Consider the following 22933-nt stretch of genomic DNA (forward strand, 5'->3'; position numbering starts at 1 on the left):
AGCAGGTCTTTTAGGAACTTCCATGACCCAGATTTTATTTCAGCTAGTAATAAATTTATCACCTGCCCTTCACCAGCAGCTCCCAGTATTAATTCAGAATGAGAAACAGTTAAAACATGTCACAAGAATAATAAAAATAAATAAATACACACACTATTTATACGTCCTGCAGAGGATTATGATGTTGATGTATATATATATTTATTTGCCCTTAGAACCCTAGGGACAAACCAGCTAGCTTCCTGGTTCAGTATGGTCTTCTTAATATCACCTTTACAATACACTATGCTAGTATGAATGTAATGGTTTGGCATTGCTGGCATGATGCTACAGTTGGAACAGCTGGTTTGTGACATCACAATTTGATAACTCCACCGGCATCGCAGAGGCATTAATGACTGAATGAACACTGAAGAAAAGAGCAGGGTTCAGATCCTTCTCTCTTAATGGTTAGTTTGGAAAAATGGTAAACTGCTTGACTGATGCAGTCCTGATGTTCCTCATCTACAGTGCTGCAAATTTAAAACTACCTGCAAATTCCAAACTAATCTTTGTAATTTATTGTAGTTTGGTAGTATTTTCAATTTGAATCCACAATGCACAAGTCACTGTTGCGTAAATATCGCTTCTTGTTTTGCCTGCTTTCCGTGGTACCAGATTTACAAGCGAGCGGGTGGGTAGAGCAAGATTATTGGAAGAAGTTGGGGTTAGTGCAAGGTAGTCATCAAACTCCATCCTGGTTCTGGCATCATACATCTACAATAGTTGAGTCCCCGCCCCCCACATTTATTCAGATGCCCTCTTCCCCTCCAGGCAGGTCTGCTATAGCGATCTGTGCAGTTGGAGAGCATTTCTTTCCATACTGGCCTCAGCTGGCAGGACTAGAGAGTGATTGACAAGCCAGAGCAGTGTGCTAAATGAACGAACTAAGAGTTTTATTCAGTGTATAGCAGCGTCATACTTTCCTATGGTTTGTGATGTTCAGAAAACTATAGTACATTTCAGACTGGAGACCTCAAATCAAAATTCCAGGCCAGGCCTCTTGTCGGAGTTCACTTCTGCTGAAAGTTTGTTTAGGAATTACAATAATTGTGCTCCTACTACTCTTCCTGAAGTACCTTTTACACACATCTATTGTCACAGGTCATAAAATCTATATTGGTAAAGTAGTAACATCGTAACTGGTCCCTGGTTTTGTCTGTCTTTAAAGCTGGTATGTTAAAATGGGAAACACTGCTGTCGTGGCAAGTCTGATGCATATTTTTTTACATTGCCAGAAAACCCAAGTTTAGCTCTGATGGTCTAATTATGAATTAAGGCAACAGTAAAGAGATACCAGTTGGGGGATCCAGTAAGTTTTTTTGTTTACTGTTGTGCTGCTTCTGTCTTTTTCTACCATTTTTCAGAGAAGCACCTGATCTTGAGTGACTCAGTATTGGTTTTGGACTGTGGTGAAAGTACCATAAAGCTGTGAGGCTGCAATCCAATGCATATATTAGCAGATGTGAAGTCACTGTGGCTCTCCAGATGTTTCTGGACTCCAATTCCTGTAAGCCCAGCCGGTAAAACGAAAGATTGGTGATGACAGGAATTATAGTCCAATAACAGCTTGGAGGGCTACAGCTGTCCCAGCTCTGGGCTCTAGGATTGCAGCCATAATTAATTTACTAAGTTCTGCTGATTTGTTGATTATGCTAAGCTTTTTTTATGTGATATGATTGTGCTAGGGAGGCTGTGTCTGCCTGAACATGCCACCCAGAGAATGACTTAACAAAGCATTGCATAGCACTGTGCTACATAGCTGTTAATGTTTTCCCTTTTTTAAGGGAAATTCCCTTATTCCGAATAGGATTCCTCGCAAGAAAAGGTAAAAGTTGACAGCTATGCTGTGCTTCTAATTGCACCTTCCTGCTTAACTTGGCTCACCTTTTGAATAAGTTTCTTTCCCTTGGCAGGATGCCACCTGGCTGCTTTTTGTATTCCAAGAATGTCTTACGGCTGGGGAGCGGGTTCAGGAAAAGGCATCTGTTTCACACCACAGAAACATTTATGATATTTTATCAAAGGATGATATTCAGGAGGTCATATGACGAGGCCGCCCAATGGATTGTAAAAGGACTCTCCAAGTATGATGGCTACAGAATCTGGCTTGGCCCTGGGCACATTAGCCTTTGCTTTCTTTGTACCGCTGTCGGTGGCTTCTCATGAGGCAGTGACCATTCCTGAAGCCCTGATGACGGCTTCGGGAAGAGTTGTAGTCAGTTCCACAAGCTGCAGCGTCACCTGTGGGCTGGGTTACAAGGAAGAAGAGTCATGTGAGATTAGGCCTGATGGGCAAAGGAGAGGCTGCAAACGACGGAAGGTGGACTGTTTGAACAGTTGGATCTGTGGGATGCGGCACTTCACTGCCCTAGTGGGCAGGCCGTTCGAGATCAGCTGCCTAACCACTGCGGAGATAGGTCCCGACACCCAGAGCTTCAGCTACACATGGAGGCTGGCCCGAGGCATCATCACAACAGATGATACTCTCTTTGCCCCTTTCAAGAATCCTGGCTTTGTCATTAAGCTTTACCCCGCTGAGGAATACGATGCGGGGACGTACAGGTGCGATGTGCAGTTCATGAAAAATTACAAGGTTGTCAAGAGAATCTACTTTGGACTTCGTGTGATCCCCGGCGACATGGTGGATTTGAATTTTGACAAATCCTTAACGCTGGAACAGCAATCAGAAAGTGAAAATAACCAACAGAACGCCACCAGCATGCCAGCCCAGGTTCAGTGGGGCTCTTGGCGCCAGAGGGCTGTGTTTGTGTTTCTGGTTGGCATTGGAAGTGGCTTGGTGCTCGGGGCTGTGCTGCACAGCCTTCTCTACTGTGTCCTGTGCCCCAACCACCATGAAAACGATGAACGTGATGGGGAATGAGATGTGCTGTTTTGTAGACTTGCTATATTAGATTGCTCTTGTACATCACAATTTCACTATGTTAATCTTATCACTTCAGGCTTATGAAGATCATTTGGTGACGTTAATCATAAACATAGTTCCATTTGATTTATTAGAGAGTAATAAAATTCCATCCTGTGCCTTAATGGTAAAAGGTTAAGTGTGGGGAAACTGTTTTCTGCCCACAGGCCACATTTTTTCATAGACAATGTTCAGGGGGCCACATAATGATGGTGGGTGGGGCCAGAGGGGAAAGTGGGTAGGACAAAGGATGAGACTCTTACAGTAGGCTGCATTCCAGCTACGAGAAAGCCAGAGGTTTCTACACTTGCCCACATAACAACCCAACTTCTCCATAATGCAAGAGGTATCAGAGTTCATGGACATATGCCATGCAGGAAAAAGCACTCAAGGAGGACACTGGGGAGGGGGCCTGCCAAGGGGCGTGGCCTAGACAGAGAGCCACACATGGCCTTCAAGTGTGAGGTTCCCAACTGCTGGTTTGAAGCCAAAACCTCTGAAAGGTAGTCCAAAATCTGGGAGTCTGTAACAGTGGGTTCTGTGGTAAGAGTACATGCTTTGCCTGAGCTACACTACTGCCTTGGTTGACATTCTCTTGGGAATAATATCTGAGAATTTGATGGACGTTCCTTTCCTGTAAGGTGGGTTCCTTGGCCAAATTCATGAGAGGTTCTTTCTATGACAGGTGGGCCTCAGTGTGACAGGGAGCTAAGTGGTCCAGACATGCAGACGATGACACCTTAAAAAGGAAAAACCTAATGTTTTCTTCTTATTGGCTCCCACTACATTTCGGCATTAGCTTGCAGGGTTTTTTTTAATTTCTCATGAAAATTCTGTATGGTTCCCATTCAAATTTCTCACGATAGACACATATTTGCTAACAAATTTCCCTAATAGCATGCAATGAATGTTATTTTTCACTAAGCTAATGTGTTTCTATACACAGGTTCTCCTGTACACACATTTTTGCACACGTTATTTGGTTGGAAAACTTCCAACACAAAATTCAGAGAAGTCCAAATTTCAGAGAGGAGCTTTGCTTTAGTTTGGATGTTTTGGAAAGTGTGAATCAGGTAGGTTCACATTAAAATCCCAACCAAACTTCTCCTTCCATCCCTCCCAGCATTGTTCAGACAATTTGAACCACCTTTCCACCTCTGAAGGCATAATTGAAATTTAGGGGAGTACTGCACCCCCTGAAAAAAATGCATAGTGTATCTATCCTCCATGCATTTGCACAATTTCCCATGGTTGCCATCTCAGAGATTTCCCCAACATTTCAATACAGGATGGTATATTTGCCAGGGTGGGTGCTGGCTATGTTTCAGCTTAACAAAGACTCCACCCCCTCTCTTACCCTGATTGCCTTCCTTTGTCCAGCTAGTGGGGATATCAGCACTATCTTATTTTTTCAGGCTCACACTTCCAACCTCTTGCTCAAATCATTCCCAACTTCTGGTTAGAAGAAATACACGTTTGGAAATAAGTCACAATGGATATGTTCAATGAAGTCTTTTTGAAGATCTTTATTTAAGAACTGCGTGCTACTGTAGCCAATAAGTAACATTAATCATCATCTGCTTACAATGCTTGGGGGCTTTTTTTAAGTTGTTCTATTCATTTCTTTAAAAAAATAGTGTACAACAAAATTACTGAGAATGTACTTGCGCCACCCCCATTACCTGTACAATGAAACTGGAATAGAAGAGGCAAAGGAGAGTTCTTGAAGATAGTGTAAGGTTTTCAAGTTAAGTGCGAGGAAGCCAGACCCCAGATTAGTGATTAGGCAAAGCCAGAAGAAAAATGTCTTCCAAGGGTGGCCAATGTGGTCCCCTCACTTGAGGCTGTGAACTGCAACTCTCATCAATCACCCAGGGCCATTGGCAGTGCTGGTTGGGTTTGCTGAGGGCAGCAGTCCACACATAGGGGCCACCACATGGGCTGTTCCTGCTCTAGTCAGTATCAAAAGCTTGGGAGTCCACATCAGTTGTGTCATTACGATGTGGCTTTGGTGAGCTCCACTGCAATCTATAGAGTAGGGGTGGCCATCAAGGTGCCTGCCAGATGTTGTTAGACTCCAGCTCCCATCATCTCTAGCAAGCTTGGCCAGTGGTTAGAAATGACAGGAGTTGTAGTCCAAAACACCTGGAGAATGCTAGGTTGGGGGAGGCCACAGACTACATTCAGCTTGTGTTAAGTTAATGGCCATGTTACCTGGAATGGGCACATCCAGCCCTCTCCATACATGGCCTTCGGAACGAGTGAATGACCACGTGCTGTTGCAGTCACCTTAGGCCACTGGGTTGCTTCAAAACAGAGAAAGCAGGAATCCTTCCAAACAAAATCATACCATGCATACCACACAACACATCAATGACATCCCTGACCTTGCTTGACCTTCACGCTCCAATCAGATGGAGAAAACCTTACTACCATCAGTGGATGAAAGCAGTGAAAGGCAGGCAGGCAAAACACGTTATTTGTGAAAAATAAAAATGCCGGTCTAAATGTGGATAAAAACAATGAAAATGAAAAACAGTGTGGATCATGCCTTAGTGAATTATTGTACTTAGCAGTCAGGATAATCAAACCATGCTGTGTAATGGACACAACTATAATAGGGAAAATATATATGTATATTTATATATATCTTGGGGATATATAAGAAGGGGAAAGTTCTATTGTATTCTGGTATTCAGTTCCTAACAGCCCTGATCCAGGGAATCTCAACTGCAAGAGGAGGATGCAGAACTGCAGCAGCATTCAGGAAGCTGTTCCCTGCACACCCACAATGCGACCAGCACTGATCTCCCACTAGGTGACTGGCAGGAGGGGCACTGAGCCTAAGGTGGGCACTTGCTTCTCTCTGATGAAAGCAGGGATGGGGAACCCATGGCTTTTTAGATATTGTTGGACTATACCTCCCATCATACCCGATTATTGACCATGCTGGGAGTTGGAGTCTAATAACACCTAGAGGGTCACAGCCTTCCCACCGCTGGAACAATCCTTCGCATTACTAGTGATGCCAAGCTGCATGGGGAAAACCTCTGTAGGTTCAGAGTGCCGATTTTTCAATGTCATGGGAAAATGCTTAAAGGTGGGCAGGCTTCAGTTTTGCAGGATCCACTTTTTGGATTGGGAGGGAAAGGAGCAAAGGACTTATTGCAGCGTATTGCTACGCAAGTTTGCTTGGAAGCAGATATGTACCAGATAGGCGCTTCAGGACTAAATAAAGTAAATTAAAATGAAAGCAGCAATACAAAAACCCACAAATCCACACCTGATTACAAGCTCATAGATGACAGTTTGGGGAACTCCTGATCTAGCTGCAGTCTTTTCACTAACACTGTAAAGTAAGCCAGCATTATTGCAGGTATAGACTGAGAGTAGACCACCTAAGACAACACAATGAGTTAATGACAGAGATTTGATTCAAGCCACGGACTTCATAGGTCATTCCCTTTAGCCACTATGTTTACCCCCAGCTCTCTGGGACCCAGAAATCTTTGCCAATCTAGGTAAAGGTAAAAGACCCCTGGATGGTTAAGTCCAGTCAAAGGCGACTGGGGTTGCGGTGCTCATCTTGATTTTAGGCCGAGGGAGCTGGTGTTTATCCACAGACAGTTTTCCAGGTCATGTGGCCAGCATGACTAAACAGTTTCTGGCACAACGGAACACTGACGGAAACCAGAGCAAACACAAATGCTGTTTACCTTCCCACCGCAGCGGTACCTATTTATCTACTTGCACTGGCGTGCTTTTGAACTGGCAGAAGCAGAGCAATAGGAGCTCACCCCATCACAGGGATTCGAACCGCCAACCTTCCAATTGGCAAGCCCAAGAGGCTCAGTGGTTTAGACCACAGCGCCACCCGTGTCCCAATCTACTGCAAATCCTCAAGACAGCTATCAGTAGATGCCTCTCTACTGTCAGCTTGCCTGTAAACACTGATACAGTATAAAATCTGAACGTGTACTGCAGTTTTATTTATACATGGTAAGTTGGAGTATGAATGTAAATGTAACAAAAAGAATATATTTCAATGCATGAGAAGAAATAACACAAATTCAAAAACAAATGCACATATAAATATACATACATACATACATACATACATACACACATAATTTCACAGGGCTATTTATCATACATCCTAATCGTGTGTCACTTTTATATTTTAAAATACTGCTTTATTTTAAACAGTAAGTCTGAAGTCTAGAGTGACACTCATGGAAAAAAGTCAGCTGGTATCCTTTCCAATCAATGTGTCACAGGTGAATTTTGCCAGTAATATGCCAGGGATATGAATATACCTGGCCTGAGCCCCACCTGAGCCCAAGGAAATGTTAACATTTGCAAAGTGTCTCTGGCATGCCCAGTTCTATCCCATTCTACGCACATTACATAAACTATAACAAATTGTTTCATTAGCACAGCTATAGGCATGAAGTTCTCCACAGGGCTCAGCTTCGTTTGAAGCCGAGCGGAATTGGAAGTATTCTAGATTGCAGGCTAGAATACAACAAGGATGTCTTTTTTGCTTCTCTGGAGAAATTCCCTCATTCTAAAATACAGCCTACCAAAACACATTGATGCACTGCACAAATGCCTACCTTGCATGCTTTTAGATAAGGGCATGAAACACTCTTCTATGGCCCACACAGGGGACATGGTCTGCCTCTTCCTTTTTGCCTGTGTGGAACAAAATCCCCCGCTTGCTTTTCTATACACCCTGACTTGAGTTTGCGCACTGCTGTCAAAATACTCCTTCAGGTCAACAGGAGGGAAGAACTGCAACAAAACAATATATGCAACTGAAAAGTACAATAACATTTTTGAAGCAATTTGGAGTCCTCAAAGTGCTCCTCGTACATGATCTCAGAGATCCTTACAAATCATCCTGAAAGGCAAATCAGTATTATTATCACACCTCCTATTACAGATGAGGCACTGAGGTTGAGTGATAGCGGCTTGTCTAAGGCCACCTACTGCATCCATTGCAGAGGCAAGCTGTGAATCAAGGAACTCTTGGTTTACAGGTCATGTCTCTTAGCCAATCACAACACTGTGTTAGCTCCCAAAGAAATAGCTTCCAGCTAGAGATAGGCAGATCTGTCTATTTCCAGTCTCTGTCAGTTTCTCACATGTTCGTTCACAAATCTATCACTTCCTGCTTTATCAATCTGCAATTTATTAAAAATCAATACAGAAATTCATATTTAAATATCATTTAAATATGTATTTTTATTACAAAAATCATATTTAAATGTGTATTTCATATCCATGTGTGCATTTCTAAATCTATTTTATCCTTAAAAAACACATATTATTTTAACACATTTTGGTATGTATTTCGGGCCAAGAAGTGCAAAACTGAAGGTCAACTATGGTCCAATTGATGTATTAGGCATGTATTAGCCTGGGAGATGCAAATAAGGTCAGTCTGCTTAAAAATGTGCTCTTTCATCCCCACTTCCAACACTCCAGTGCAAGCTGGAGGATACCTTAAACACTTTCTTCTGTCAGGATAAAGATTTTTTGTTGTGTTTTTTTTAAAGGCAGCTTGGTTTGGCACCCACCCACCCCTTAGAGGGAGGAGAGAACAACCAAGGGTGTCCCTGGGAAAGAGCAGAAGAGGGATGAGATACAACTAGCTTAACACCAAGGTGGAACTCCTTGGCCAAGGAGGTAGGGCCTAGGCCCTGACTGGATTCATAGACACCCCACCTTAGTGAAGAAGAAAAGGCCTTTTCATGCCCTTGAAAAGAGACAAGGCTACATCCCATCAAACTCAACAGAGATGAGCAGAGCAAGAAGATGTATCCCGCCAGCAGCCATTTTTAACAGAATGCAAATGTAAAACTATTGGCATTGCACTTATACACAATGCTAGTAAAGTTACTCTACAGTTTTTAGGTTTTCCACATTACCAAAGTAGAGCAGACTATGTTGAGGGGGTGATACAAGACCACTGGAAAACAGGTTTCTGCGCCCTTTTCAGTTTGCATCTTGTTTAAGCATCAAAATATCAAGGCTCAGTTTTTCAAACACCCAGCTGTCAATCACTTGGCCCTCTCTGCCCAGGTTGTCAAGAGAACTCTGCATGCTGGGTGAGCACTTCCTTTTCCATCCCATGTTATATTACCTCTCACTGTTGAGGACAGGTATGGTGAACCTGTGGCCCTCCAGATGTTGATGAACTTCAACTCCCATCATCAGTAATCAGCATGGCCAATGGTCAGGGATGATGGTAGTCCAGCAGCATCTGGAGAATCAAAGATACTCTGAACGCTGCCACCAGTATTTAATTTCTGAAAGAGCAAAATGGTGGAACTCAAGCTTGCCTGGAACCTGCACCCTCTAATCAGATCCCACTCCATGGCTATCTAGAGGAGAAGTTAAGGTATGCTGCACATTTTCAAAGGCAACTTGGTTTGATCACTTGATAGGTTCCTGGTCCAAGCTCTAGCTTAATTTAAGCCTAGTATACCACAATGTGTCGTGCAGAGATAACTCACACCTGATGCTTCTGAGTAACTACAAGTGACATATCTTGAGTAGCCACAGTTCAATGGTAGACCACATGAAGAAGGTCCCTGGCTCATTTCCCAGTATCTAGTTACAAACAATTTGGGAACCAACTTTGCTTCATATGTTGGAGAGATTCCCTTAATGCCAACAAAACCTCTTAATGCCAACCAATCTACCCCAAACAAGAAATATACCAAGCCTTCAATAAAAATAGAGCAAGAACTCTAAAATTCACATAAAATATACAAAACATAGCTATAACTTGCATTTGAACAACAGAAGAGCTTCCATCAAAAGGGGAAGCTAGCACATAATTTAAGACTAACATTTCTAAAAAGGATGTAAATTATGGAGGACAATTCACATTCTATGTAGGTACCTTAGGACTGGAGCAGACACAATAAAATAGACTTGTAACGAACCTTTTCTTTCTCTAGCTTTCTCCTTTGAAGGTGAGTGAAGTACCTATATTTACCCCCTTATTAGAGCTGATAATGGCTTGGGGAGATGTTGCCAGAGTTAACCACCACCTCTACAGCCAACCGAGTAGCTACAGGGGTTGCTATCCACATCCGTTCAACACTGTGAAATATGAAGAACGCCATCACCAAGAGGGAAAACACGATCATCAAGCCATTTCTGTATGTTTAAGATCTGAAGAAGTTGTCCAATTGATAAAAGAAGCAACTCCTGCACCTTAAACATTTCCCTTCAGAGACAAAATATGTGGGCTCAGTAGTAGTAGTAGTAGTAGTAGTAGTAGTAGTAGTAGTAGTAGTAATATACCCCGCCCATCTGGCTGGGTAGCCTCAGTAAGCATTTGTCCTATTTTCTGAGTTCAGGAAAGTACAAGGGTGTTTTATAGTGTGTAACAGGATTCCTACACTAATCTTATTTCTTCGTTCTTACAAGCTGTTTGGGGAGCTGAAGTTTTTTCCCCTTCCTTAGTCTACAAAAGATGTAAAGCACACTAAGAGAGATCGACCAGCTAAGAACAAACATTAAATCACTGAAGAACATTCTGAGAAACAAAAGGTGTCTGTCAGCATTCTTATGTCTCAGTTCAGGCGCTCGATTGATCTACTATTCAGTTCTGACAGTGATCAGTAGGCATTGAGAGGCATAACATTTCCAAATATTTATTGGTTTGGCAACCACACATGACCTGAGAACTTTCCTACAAGTGGAAAGGCATGACAACTTAATAGATTGAATTTGCTCTCAGGTCCAAGGCAGGTTAATAGAAGTTTGGGCAGATGATGTTACTATGTAAAAGTGGAAAGAGACCACCTCCAGTCTGCCGCATTCAAATGTCCTTTTAGACAGACCCTGAACCTTTCCCTCCTGACATAAAAGCTCCTCTGGTATCTCTTTCTCTTCAGAACACCTAATGAAGTGGGGCAGGAGAAGGAAAGAAAACCAAAGGAAAATGCAAGAACTGGTAAATGCATGTGTGTTGCGCCAAGTGTGGCAAAGCACCGAAGATTACAAGCAGCACATACTGGGTGGAAGCCACATGGCAAGGCAACTTAATGTTTTTGGTTCCACCCGTGAGCCTCAATTTTCTACTTTTGGCAACCCATTCACAAAGCTCTGCTTGCTTCTTCTAAAGTCTGGGGTGGGAAATGCTTGTCCATCACCATTAGCTTTCTCCACTTCAGTTGGTTGCCATGAAAGGCAGTGATTAGACTAATGATGCCACTCAGTGAGTTCTCCTTCATCTTTGAACCCAAGAGTCATCAGTTCAATACTGGCTGGAATGATACAGAGCATGCTCGTCTCTTTGAAAACCTCTCCCCAAAAGATACTGCGTTTATTCTGTAATTTAAAAAAAGAAAGAATGAAAACAAGGTTCAAGATTGAGTTTTAAGAGTCTGTTTCCTTCTGTACATGGCTTTGTAAGGCAGAAGAATCTACTGAATACAGTAATATGAGACAGCCAGTTTCCAGAATTCATATGAAATTCATCCTTTTGTTTCTTCAGTTAAAAAAAACCACTGACTGATTAAAGACTCGCGTCTTGTATGAAATATTCTATTTTCTAAAAAAAGAAAAAGGAAGAAAAGAGTATATATATATATTTTTCTCTTGAGTTCTTTTCTACTAGTAGTTGTAGTAGAAATTTGTACTCCCAATGGTCAGTTGTTGATTTGCTCTCTGGCTTGATGAGGAGGAATCCAACATCTCTCTTTAACAGGGGCTGGTTATCAGAGCTCCAAGCAACCCATTAGTGCAGACAGAATTAGTGAGTACATCAGAGCAACCACTGTATTTGCCACTGGACGGTCAGCAGAATTTTGCACCATCATACTGGTCCCTGTAAGAAAGAAACAATGCGGTTGAGTTGCAAAAACACAAGTCAAAAGGCCCTTTGTTTTGAACAAGCAGAAGCTTCAGAATTTCCTGAAGTGTTTGTTCTGTGTTTTCCATTGTATGCTATGCTACAGGGGAAGGCGAAGGCGAAGGCGAAACACTGGCTCAGCAAGTCAGCATTGCTCCAGTACTGGAGCAAACTCTAGATTCCAGAACCAGTGGGGGCAGATTCTGGGAGCCTGGAGATCAAGGCTATGCATGATATATTTCTGAAGCATGGCTTGGGGTCTGTGTGTTCAATGAATGCATTCTGATGTATGTGTGTAGCTTGCCTATGCTCACATGCACATACCTGCCGCCACCACTCATGTGATGACTGAATATGTGGAGTACCACCCATGCTTCTGAAAGAGGCTCATGTGGTTTGTCCTTTAAACTGTCCCTGTTATGTCTTTGGATTAGCTGCTGGGGCCATGACAATATAGCTGAGCATCCAGGCCTATTCAAAACACCCCACTGATGGAAAAACATTTTTGAAATGGTTGAAGCCTATTGTGTGAATGTTTATGTATCTAGAGACATGGCAAGGGTACTTCAATCACCTGCAGTTCCCAGCTTCCCTTCCTATTCCACCCATTAAATACCCAGCTCCTCCTGTTACATGAAGGCTGTGCAGATGTTTCTCAGTTTGCCCTTGACTCCCAGTTTATCCTTCTCAGTCCATCTCCCACTGCAGATCTTTCTCTTCCTTTTACATAAGAGAAGTGCTCATGGTAGGATAGGCTAGTTGAAGGATGCCCAACTTTTACTTACATAAGTGAAACAAAGGCCAGCCAGGAGAGAAGTATTCTAAAATACAAGCCATTTATAGTGGAATGTATTTGCACAGAGAGTTTTGTTAATCTAGTCATTCAATTAGTGCATTGCTTAATTGATCACTCAACTGCTTGCGTTGCAATACATTCTCAATATTATTGATTTACTGATGAAGAACTACTGTTTCACTCTGTTCTTCTCCAAGGTTTTTTTTTTTTTTTTGGTGTGTGTGTGTGTGTGTGTGTGTGTGTGTGTGTGTGTGTGTGTTTTTAACCAAACCAAACACTGGCATGATTATTTTCTGACTTTGGTTCCAGAGACCTTTTTGAGTGTGCAGCTGATGTAACAGTCCTGCTTCTGTGTGCATATGTGAGCCACTATAACTGGATGTCTTAGGAGTTTGCTTACCTCTTCAAAATGAATTTGAGACAACTAAGCTTGAATTTTTCCTGGTGGTATGCAATGGTACACAGTACCACCACCTTTTATTGGGAAGGAGGAAGGAAGGGTTCTTGGACCCTGTCACAGCATTGAACCTCCTTCCCTAAGCTGGGCAAATGATCCCTCGACTTTGGGAAGGAGGTGCAAGGCTCTGACAGGATCCTGGAACCCTTCTGCCTTCTTCCCCAAGCAGAAATTGTTCTACATGTAATTGCTTTTCCTGGCCCTGAGGAAATATTGCACCCAGGGCAACTGACCAGAGTACCGGCACCTTTCTTTTCTAGAAACAAAGTACTGGTGCTACCCCACCCTCCACCATGCTCCACCACTGCATTGCTTCTTCAACTTCCTAAACACAGGTCCCAAACACATTTCACAGTGGTGGCTGAACCTGTACTTCTAGTGTTGTCATCAAAATTCTTACTCCCTGGCTTGGAAGTATGAACCTCAGAGCTGCAAGGCGCTTGCTTCAAGTGTAAGGTCAACCCTGCAGCCCTGTAATTCTTATCCAGTTAAGATTTTAATCCAAGTCAGCACAGAATTGAACTCCTTTGCCCTCTCATCACATATTTCAATTCATGGTAAACCCAGGGTTTTAATATGCATTAGAATGTTTATGGGATGGGTTCCATGTCCCATTTCACTACCAAATCAAAACACTCTTGACTAAATATCCATGGACACTGGATAGGAGTTCAGGCAAGACACACTTTCCAACTCAAGTGTGGAACAAGAGTCCTTATTCATCCTCCACACTGGAGAAATGTGACCCAGCACTATAGCATTCAATCTTGTTATTTCCCCAGCATTTATCCCTTTTAATTTCCCACTGTCACACCAAAGCAGAGAACCAAGTAACAAAGCCAGGGGAGAATAAACGTGCCCGTTACTAAAGGCAATTGATCCTGCCGTTTTTAACTTGCCTGCTGGGGCGAAAAGTTGAGCCTACACGATAAATGTAGAATAAGGAGAAAAGAGAAGAGCAGACGCACCACTGTTTCTCAGGATGCGCACCTCTGCTGGGACTCCATCTCCTCCTGGACCAGTCGTCCTGATTTGCACCACTGCATGAGTAGAGTCTTCTGGAACCATGATCTCAATCCAATTTTTGGCAGCTGTGTACAGAACAGGAGCTGAGTGCGGGTCCGACTGGTACAGCATCTATTGGGAGGAGGCATGTTGAGTTTACTGTTGTTGAGTCCCCTTCAACTTAAGGATCACTCCCATCCCTCAATTATTTTTAAGGAACCAGTAGTCACAGGGGCGGCATGTGTGTTTTCCAATATCTTGCAGAAGACTCCTGAGCCTGATCTTGTGCAAATTTACTTGGGAGTTAAGCCCTTGTTCAGAAATCAAATGTTGATGGGGCTTACAGATAAGGATGTGTAGAGTCACAGCTATACATCCAGAGAAAATGGAAAGTTGCCCAACAGATGCAGAACCACAGGACAGAGAAAGAATGGAGCAGCCTTTTAAGATCTGGATTTAATTCCCCCAGGAAAGCTTAGTGGTTTTTAATGTATGTATTTGATAGTTGCCTTAGTTCTGTGCTGCACACAGCATTTTATTGTACTGGTTGTGTATCTGGACTTTTATGCCGGTTGTCTCTTAAGTTTATTGTGGCTTTATTGCAGTATGGATTTACTGTTATTTTTTATTTCATTTATTTTTTATTTGTGCAATGCCTAGAGCATTTATTTTATGAGGAGTCTCGCTCACTCAGTAAATTAATGAAATACCACCCTGCCACCCAGTGTTATTTCTCAGGGGGGTATACTTTGCACTGACTTGTTATACTGCATTTCAGAAGTTAAGAATCCTTCAGCCAAGGGCGGTGGTGGAGGGGGGAGACTTTCTACAAGTTACCTTGTACCCAGTGACAGCAGACTCATCTGAATTGGCGACCACAGGATCCCACTTGATGCTAATGCTGGTGCTGGAAAACTTCCAGGAAATGTTGCTTGGTGGCCTTTTTGGTGCTAGAGGATACAAAATGGCAGAGATCTTTACTACAGCAACAGAAAGCAAGATAGAGGCCTACAGACAATGCTTTGGCTGATGAAATCCAATCCACACAACCCTTCCTCCCACCTGCCATCTAGCTACCCATTCTACAAATCTGGGAGCATTCCCTCTTCTCTCCCACGCATTCCTCCTGTGCTCCACTTTCTCCCATCTCCTCAGTCATTCTAGCCCAGGCACAGGCAAACTCCACCCCTCCAGTTGTTTGGGAATACAATTCCCATCATCCCTGACCACTGGTCCTGTTACCTAGGGATGATGGGAATTGTAGTTCCAAACATCTGGAGGGCTGGAGTTTGCCTGTGCCCACTGGTGGAGGAAGAGGAGTGCGGGGGGAACGTACCACCCCCAGCAGCGCGATCCTGGTGGGGTGCCATCGCAGCTCCCCCTCGCCTGTGCTGGGCGCCATGCCTCTGCAGGTGCTGCGCCACGCCCCTGGAACGCGTGCCTGTCCTGCCCCCACCTGCTCTCCGCCCCCCAGTGCGGGAGTATGAAGCTCTGCCACTGCCTATGCCTGTTCTAGCCTCTTGGGAAAGGGCTGTAGATCAGCGGCAGAGCATGTAGAAGGTCCCAGGTTCCACCCCTGGCATCTTCAGGTAAGGCTGGGACTCCTGCCTGAAGCCCTGGACAGCTGCTGTCAGTGAGTGTAGATATTTTCTAATACTGAATTAGATGGACCAGTGGTCTGAGTATAAGGCGCCACCCTATGTCTCTCCTACCACCTTCTTACTTACCTTCTTCTTTTCTCCTCAATTCTTAGTCATCCCCATTGCTCTCTTGCTACCTCCCCCAATATCCCTCCTCCCTGATGTGCATGTACAGAATACACTGAGCCCTCATTGCCATAAAGATGATACAGGGAAAAGTTGCCCCCCTCCCTCTCCAGCTCTAACTCTGATAAATGGAAAGGGAATCCTCTCAGGGCCAGTTCTACCACAAGGCACAGTGTGCCATATGCAGAAGGCATCAGATTTTGAGTGTCATTCAATAATGACAAATTGCAAATGTTAGAGGAAGCCACTCTGGGATGGATTTGCCGGAAATTTGGCAGCCCAAATTTACTCTGCAAGGACTCATTTCCTTGCAAATTTCATCCACTTATGTGAAAAGGGAGGAAAATGGTTAACGTCATTTGTAGCTTCTTCATGATATTAAATTGGGTGAAACAAAGCTTTGGACTTAACACATCAGATTCAGACCCAATTCACAAATCAAATCAGATGGATAGGGATCTGAAACAGATCAGGCTGCTTTCAAATGCTATGAATACAAGGCAAATGTTGTGGTTGGGGCACACCCTTAGTCAACACACAGACAACCCCCTCCCCCCAACACTATATAATGTATATACTGCTTTTCTGTACAAGAAGATAAACCCAAAGCAGCTTGCAAGTTAAAATAAATAAAATCACCACAGATGCAACACACATTATAAGGCACAAAACCCACAGCAATAAAAAGAAAAAAAACAGGCATCGTAAGCTACAGACACACATATCAGAGGTGACTGAAGTATTTACAGAGAAGAAAGGCAGGTTCAGCTAATGCTCACTCACGTGGTTTTGTAGTCATGAAACTAGTGGGAGGACTGGCTGGCCCAGTCCCAGCCCGGTTGTAAGCCCTGACAGCCACACGATACTTGGTATTGGGTTGGAGGTCTGTCACACGTGCTGAGTTGACAAGTCCCGCAGTCCTCACTCTGTCAGCAGCCTCCTCTTTGTCACCATGTTTCCAGTACCGGATCTGAAGACAGGGACACATGGCAATCTGAGCTCCTTTGACACTGAAGTGTTTTATTTTTAAGTCAGCAGTAAGACTATTTCCTCTGAGCAGCCAATATCAGCTTAGCCGCAAGAGGAGATTCGGTCATGTTATCAGACTGAACTGAGGTGGCTCTGCAAACAGTTGCTCAGATGCCACCATGCCAGTCCAATGCTTCTTTTGGTGGGGTTGTCTCTGAACCTGAGCCTTGCTCCAGATCCACTCCTTCCACTTTCTTCTTACCTCATAGCCCAAAAGGACTCCGTTCATTTCATGTTGCTCCACGGGATCCCAAGAAAAATCTGCTTCTGTGGCCGACACTGCCTTGAGAGTAACGTTAGAGGGAGCCACTCTTGGTTCTGTGGACATACAACAGCAAAACCTTGGAATTATGGGCAAATCTAATCCAAGTCTAGAAATATCTGCAAGGCGCAAAGATCAGGAGCCAGACACTTGGCCTCCTGTCAAAGAGCAAGGCAGGAAGCAACTCTTGCAATGCTATTGATTTGGTGCTCTTGAGAGAAGCATCAGGTGGAAATTGAACTGAGCCGAAGCAATACTCGGAAGTATGCAATTCACTCTTACGATCCCAGCCTACCTTCCTCTGCAGAATGCACAATGGAGACCAAGCTCTCTGGCCCCTCCCCCTTCCTGTTGAAGGCCTTGATCTTCACTTCAAAGGGAGTATAGGGTGCGATGCTCTCATTGCGATAAACATAATGTAGGGATTCCGCATGGGGCACGCTTGCTGTCTTCCACACCTGAGTGCCTTCTTTGCGAAAAGAGAGCCTATATCCAAAGCCATCTCCATTTTGGTACTCCCGTTGCATTGGCTGAAATGCAGGTTGGGACCAGTTGAGGGGGGGAACAAAACAGAAAGACTCCACAACATTGGTCTGGATCCAGATTTCACATACACATGACATGCTCTATACAGATTTATGTACACAACAGTGACATGCCAGCTGGTCAAATGAGGAAGAGAACAAAAAGGAGGTAAAATCTGGACTCGGGTAGTGCAGTTTAAAATCAAGTATCCTTCCTAGAAATGACAAGTACTTAGTAAGGTTATCTGAAGACTTGTAATGAGATTTTTTTTACCTTTCTACATTTATTTAAATTTTGAGGGGTTTTGTAATGAGTTATATTAGAATTGGAAAATGCTATGATATAAAGGTTACCTTTGAAAGCCAAGAGGTGGGAGGGAAGGAAGTCAATAGGCTCTAAAGAGCCAAAGATGTTAAGTGGATAACAATGATGTGACTATATATGTTTAAATGGAAAATTAATAAAAATTATTTAAAGAAAAGAAAAGTACTATTCACATGGAAATAATCCTGGATCCTTCTTTAAAGGATTTGCGGGATTTGACATCTTTCTGCAGAGCCTGCAAGGGCCTGTTCCGCCAGGTCTTTGGTTGGGGTTCAGTCTGATTCTTTTATTTCAGTATAAGAACAAGCATTAAAGAGGCCTCCTAGCCCAGTCGCAGGTCCTTTATAAGACCAGTGGTAACAGTTGGCCCTGGAGAATATTAACCACTCTCAATTTTACCCATGGACTGCCATCTGTCCAGATTTTAATTTGCTCTGAACTAATTTTAAGATGTATTTTAATTAATTGATTGCCTGTTTTTATGTTTTTATGTTCTTTGTATTCTGTCTTAGTTTTATGATGTTAGCCACCTGAGCTAACTACTACTACTACTACTCAAATAGGGATCTTTTTTTATATAGAAAACAAAAGCCTATATTACTCTCGATTGATAGATTTATTTTACAAACACGTGCAAATTGAACTTCTTTATCTGCATAATGGGATGGGAAATGGTGAGCTGGCACCAGAAGTGGCCTGGGAGGCAGTAGGATCCTTCCAGCAGTGGAGGTGCCACATGTGGCACATGTGCCCTAGAACATGGACTGGGGGGCAACATCAGCCAGCAGGTGGACTACCTGAAGGCGGGATCCCTGCCCAATGCTATGGCAAACTCTGGCAAGCTGTAACCAAAGAAAGCTGCGGTCATTGTCAACCCCTACTATTTCCATGTATTTGTGCTCCTGAACAACAAACATGCTTTGTTGCACGTAACACACAGTGATTATTTCGCCTACTCCTAGAAGAAACGCAAAGAAAAACAGAGACCTGTCAGCAATGAAATTGCCCACTTTTGTGTGGCTGGCTTACCGCCCAGTTAATGATGAGTTCTCCAGGTGCTCCTCCTCCTCCATTGAGCCCAGATGGTGCAACAGTAGGGGCTGGAATGATCCCCCCAAAGAGAAGCAGAAGATGACATGTTAAATCGGAAAACAAAAGTCAAGCAATACTGAAGAAAAGCACCGTTTCAATAATTAGAATCAATCAACTACATCATAAAGAAGGTATATTGAAGCAGAGATTCAGGTAGATTGTCCCACTGAACTTTCACCTGTGAAATATGAGTGTCAATTTTTAAAAAATATTTAAAGGACATCACTTTGGAAAGTCTAAGGAAGTCCAAGAATGCATGCACTTAAAAAAGGCCCAATAAATCACCGCAAAAACTTTGTGGAGTTTTTAAATCAGATGTTGTAGTCCTCATGAAAATGTGAAGGTCATGTATCTTGTAAATTCATAAGCTGAAGCAGCAATTGATTGTGACAACCACCGGATCAAAATAATTTCTGTGAGTCATTCCATCATTATAAGAATTCTGATAGCACCATGCAGAGAAACAACAACAACTACTTCTACTTCTGGCTTTGGAAAATACCTTATTAAATTTTTACCCCACCTTTCTTCCCAATGGAGCTCAGGACAGCATACAACAAAAATACAGGCACAATAATTAAAGAGTTAAAATCTGTTTCAGAATAAAAGATCACTAAGATAGATAAATACAGCAGGTGAGCAAAGCAATTTTGTAAGAAGGCATTTTCAGACGACACCAAAATGCTGATCAGGTGGGGGAACAGCTACAGCTCTACAGGGAGGGAGTTTCATAACCACAGGGCCCACCAGACAGAAGACCCTACCCTGCATCCCCACCGGGTGGTATACTCACCAGCTTCTTTGGTGCGGATCTTGGTAGAAGGCACACTGGGTTCTCCCACTCCAAGGATGTTGCTGGCCAGGACCCGAAATTCATAATCCATCCATGGTATGAGGTTGGCCACTTGGGCCGTCTCTGCATTACCTTCAATATTTGCAGGATCTATAACCCAAAAGCACGAGAATAGAACAAATAGAGCAAGCAGTGCTAAAGGAATAACAGCGAAGCCTCCTTCTGAAGCCTGTTCCGTGTGGGCCACTGCCCTCAAGACACTTACTGGTGCGCACTTGCTTCCACTTGGAGAAGAGTGGAGTGCGGGCCTGGATGACATATTTGGCAATGGGGCTGTGGTTATCAAAGCCTCGGCTCCAGCTCAGCTGCACAGTGGTGTCCTTGATGTCCCTCACCACCAACCCGCCAGGTGGCCCTGGAGGACCTACCAAAAAGGGAAGAACAACAGACATAATGACATCCCAGAACCACATAGAAGAACATTAAGAGAGAGGAATCATGCTTCATGATACATGTGCACATAATGCCTGTGCTAAAGGAGCTGCGCTTGCTGCTGTTTAGTTACTGAGCCAGATTTAAGATGTCCATTTTCCTACATAAAGCCCTGAACAACTCAGAGCTACATCTTCTCCTGTACAGATTGAAGTCTGCAGATGGAGCCATCCTGATTGTACCAGGACCTATTAGGGGGGCAGTGCAGAGGAGGGACTTCTCCATTGTGGCACCTGCCATATGGAATGGGCTTCCCATGGAGATTAGGTGAGCACCAATCGTGTGGTGTTTTGCCACCAATTGAAGACATACCTCTTTACCAAGGCTTTCCCTGATCCTCAGTATCTTCCTATATACAGAGAAATGTAAGGCTGTCATCACACAGCCCCCATTGAAGGATTTGTAGGAACACACCACAATTCTGGATCTGCATGAAGTAAATCTTTCCACCTTGTTAGAAAAAGGTTCCATCTCTCTCTTTTGCTTTAGAATGCAATTCTATATGTGAATGTGTATATTTGTATGAAATGTAACTGGGCAGCCCTTACTATGAGACCAGCCTTTGCCAACCCTCTAACTACTTTGGACTATCTTCAATGATGGGCATTGTAGCCTAAAACATGTGGAGGGCATCAGGCTTACTAGATAGAGCCAACTTTACTCTATAGCTTGACCAGTGGGTGAGTTGGGTGGCAAGATAAATATTCAGCTCTTATACTGTTTTGTGGAGAATATAAGTTGGTTGTCTTTCTGGGAGTGGGAGCAGGAGCAAGTGCAGGCAGGGGACAACTTGTTTGGACTTATCACTGCAAAAATTGTGGGGTAGCGGGACAGGAAAAATTACCTCTTACAACCAGCAATGCTGACTCAGAAGCACTGTCCACCACTGTCTGAGCTGTGCAAGTATATCGACCAGCATGTTTCAGCTGAGCATTCAAGATCAAAAGGTCTCCAATGTTCTCTTTCTATGATAGAAGAATCAATAGGAATAATGTCAGAACCAATCTGAGAAATTGCGGCATGCAAGTTTAAAAGAGAAGAAAGGCAACAGAAAATCAGGCAGCATCTTAGCAGTGGGCAAATGGTGAGATCTATCAGAGGACATCCCAATGAAAAGGTAGAAGTGTAATTGGTTCTCCTTGAATTGTGACCACCTTTCTGGAAATTATAGGGCATCATGGGATTTGCAGTACTCACTGTACTAGCTCGCTTGTAGTGGCCTTCGGACTTGACAAAGTCAATGAGAAAGTCATCCAGGAACCAAGTAAAGGTGAGGTCCATTGTTGGGTCATGAGAGGCACGGCACTGAAGGGTAATATTTTCACCTACATTAATGTCAGCACTGGATGGTGCAAGGGTGATTTTAGTGGCATCTGCAGAACAAGCAGGTGAGTCGATGGTTAGTTGTAAATAGTTGTTTGTGCGCATCAGTTTTCATTAACATAACACAGGCACAGAACAGGACGAATGGCATCTGTCTCTGAATGCAGATTTGCTGGTGAAAAAAAATAACTATAAACTAGGAAAGTCCAGAGCACCTCCGTTATGGTTCTGCCATCCCCAAAAAATCAGTGAGAAGGGCTGCAACACTGTCATCTTGAACCAGTTGTATCTTTTACTGTGGGCTTAATGTGGTTGGAAAGGAAGGGAAGCCCACTTTAATTACTTCAGTGAACTAGCAATACACTCTTCTCTTGCTGTAGTACTTCCAGGGCAGACATGATGGCAAAATGTATTGTTGACCTTTCCATGATTGCAGTGTTTCTCAAACAGCACGCAGAGACCCGCCACAGGGCCTCAGTGCCACAGCTTGCCCGGTGTTTCCTCACTTGCCTACCCCACCCCTAGCTATGCCACAGCCTTTTGGCGGGACTAAGGTCAGCCTCAATGATTCCTTGCATGGTGGGAGAGAGATAGAAGTCTGAGGCTAGTGGGAGAGGGAAGGGCTCCCTCTTCTGAGGGGAAAGTGCCAGAGGAGGTGCTGAAGGAAATGAGAAAACAAGATAAAATGATAATATTTAACAACAACAACAGCAACACAAACTGTAAATAGAAAGGAAGGGGATAACTGAGGAGACCTGTTATGGGACAAATAAGAGAATTTTGTGACTGTGAGCCTCAGTAATTTTCAGCCTTCTTGAGTAGGCCCTGGGGGTAGGAAGCTTGAGAATCCCTGCATTATTACATTTGGTCCCAGTGGCAATAAGATGCCCTTACCTCGAACTGAGAGAACTCCTGTGCTGTTTGCTTTGCCCATGAAATTCTCTGCGAAGCAGGTGTATTTGCCCTCATCTAATTTGCTAATATTCCGAATGATCAAGGTGCCATCTGGAGTGATGGTGATGCTGAAGTGGAAGAAGAGCCCATCAGGAGAAAGTAAGAGAATAATTCAGCCAACCACAGACCCGCTTGCCTGTCACGGGACATGTAGCATGAAGGCAGTGATGAATTCTGTCAAATGCGTCAGCTAAAAGGTATTGGAAATAATACGTTGTATAACATTGACCTTCCAAAGACTGAGGTGCCACTGGGCTGCAGCGATAGCGTGGCAG

At 43.6% G+C, this 22933-nt stretch overlaps 2 protein-coding genes across 9 annotated transcripts in view; one reads left to right on the top strand and one right to left on the bottom strand.

Annotated features, from left to right (window-relative positions):
* The first annotated feature begins 79 nt into the window (after nt 1-79).
* On the top strand, nt 80-3098 carry TMEM81 (transmembrane protein 81). Its single transcript, XM_083745642.1, has 2 exons — nt 80-615; nt 1956-3098. The coding sequence occupies exon 2, from the start codon at nt 2129-2131 to the stop codon at nt 2921-2923; it is 795 nt and encodes a 264-aa protein (XP_083601768.1). The 5' UTR covers nt 80-615; nt 1956-2128; the 3' UTR covers nt 2924-3098.
* A 1373-nt stretch (nt 3099-4471) lies between these two features.
* The window catches only part of CNTN2 (contactin 2), a 66397-nt gene continuing 47935 nt past the window's right edge, over nt 4472-22933 (bottom strand). For 2 of the 8 annotated variants that reach the window (XR_014566036.1, XR_014566037.1), the window contains exons 12-24: nt 22599-22726; nt 21579-21754; nt 21226-21346; nt 20155-20313; nt 19890-20039; nt 19034-19104; nt 17451-17685; nt 17096-17211; nt 16648-16834; nt 14936-15048; nt 14062-14230; nt 10286-11816; nt 4472-10208 (exon numbers count right to left, since the gene is read on the bottom strand). Coding sequence is in view for 5 of the 8 variants with exons in the window: in XM_083745946.1 (XP_083602072.1) it covers nt 11707-11816; nt 14062-14230; nt 14936-15048; nt 16648-16834; nt 17096-17211; nt 17451-17685; nt 19034-19104; nt 19890-20039; nt 20155-20313; nt 21226-21346; nt 21579-21754; nt 22599-22726 (1735 nt within the window). In the remaining 3 variants the exon portion in view is untranslated. Of the gene's footprint in view, nt 11817-13992; nt 14231-14935; nt 15049-16647; nt 16835-17095; nt 17212-17450; nt 17686-19033; nt 19105-19889; nt 20040-20154; nt 20314-21225; nt 21347-21578; nt 21755-22598; nt 22727-22933 lie in introns of all 8 variants that reach the window. The other 6 variants (XM_083745947.1, XM_083745948.1, XM_083745946.1 and 3 more) reach the window with 4 other exon arrangements.

The sequence above is a fragment of the Podarcis gaigeae genome, assembly GCF_964106915.1.
Source record: "Podarcis gaigeae genome assembly, chromosome: 6".
Taxonomy (NCBI): Eukaryota; Metazoa; Chordata; class Lepidosauria; order Squamata; family Lacertidae; genus Podarcis; species Podarcis gaigeae.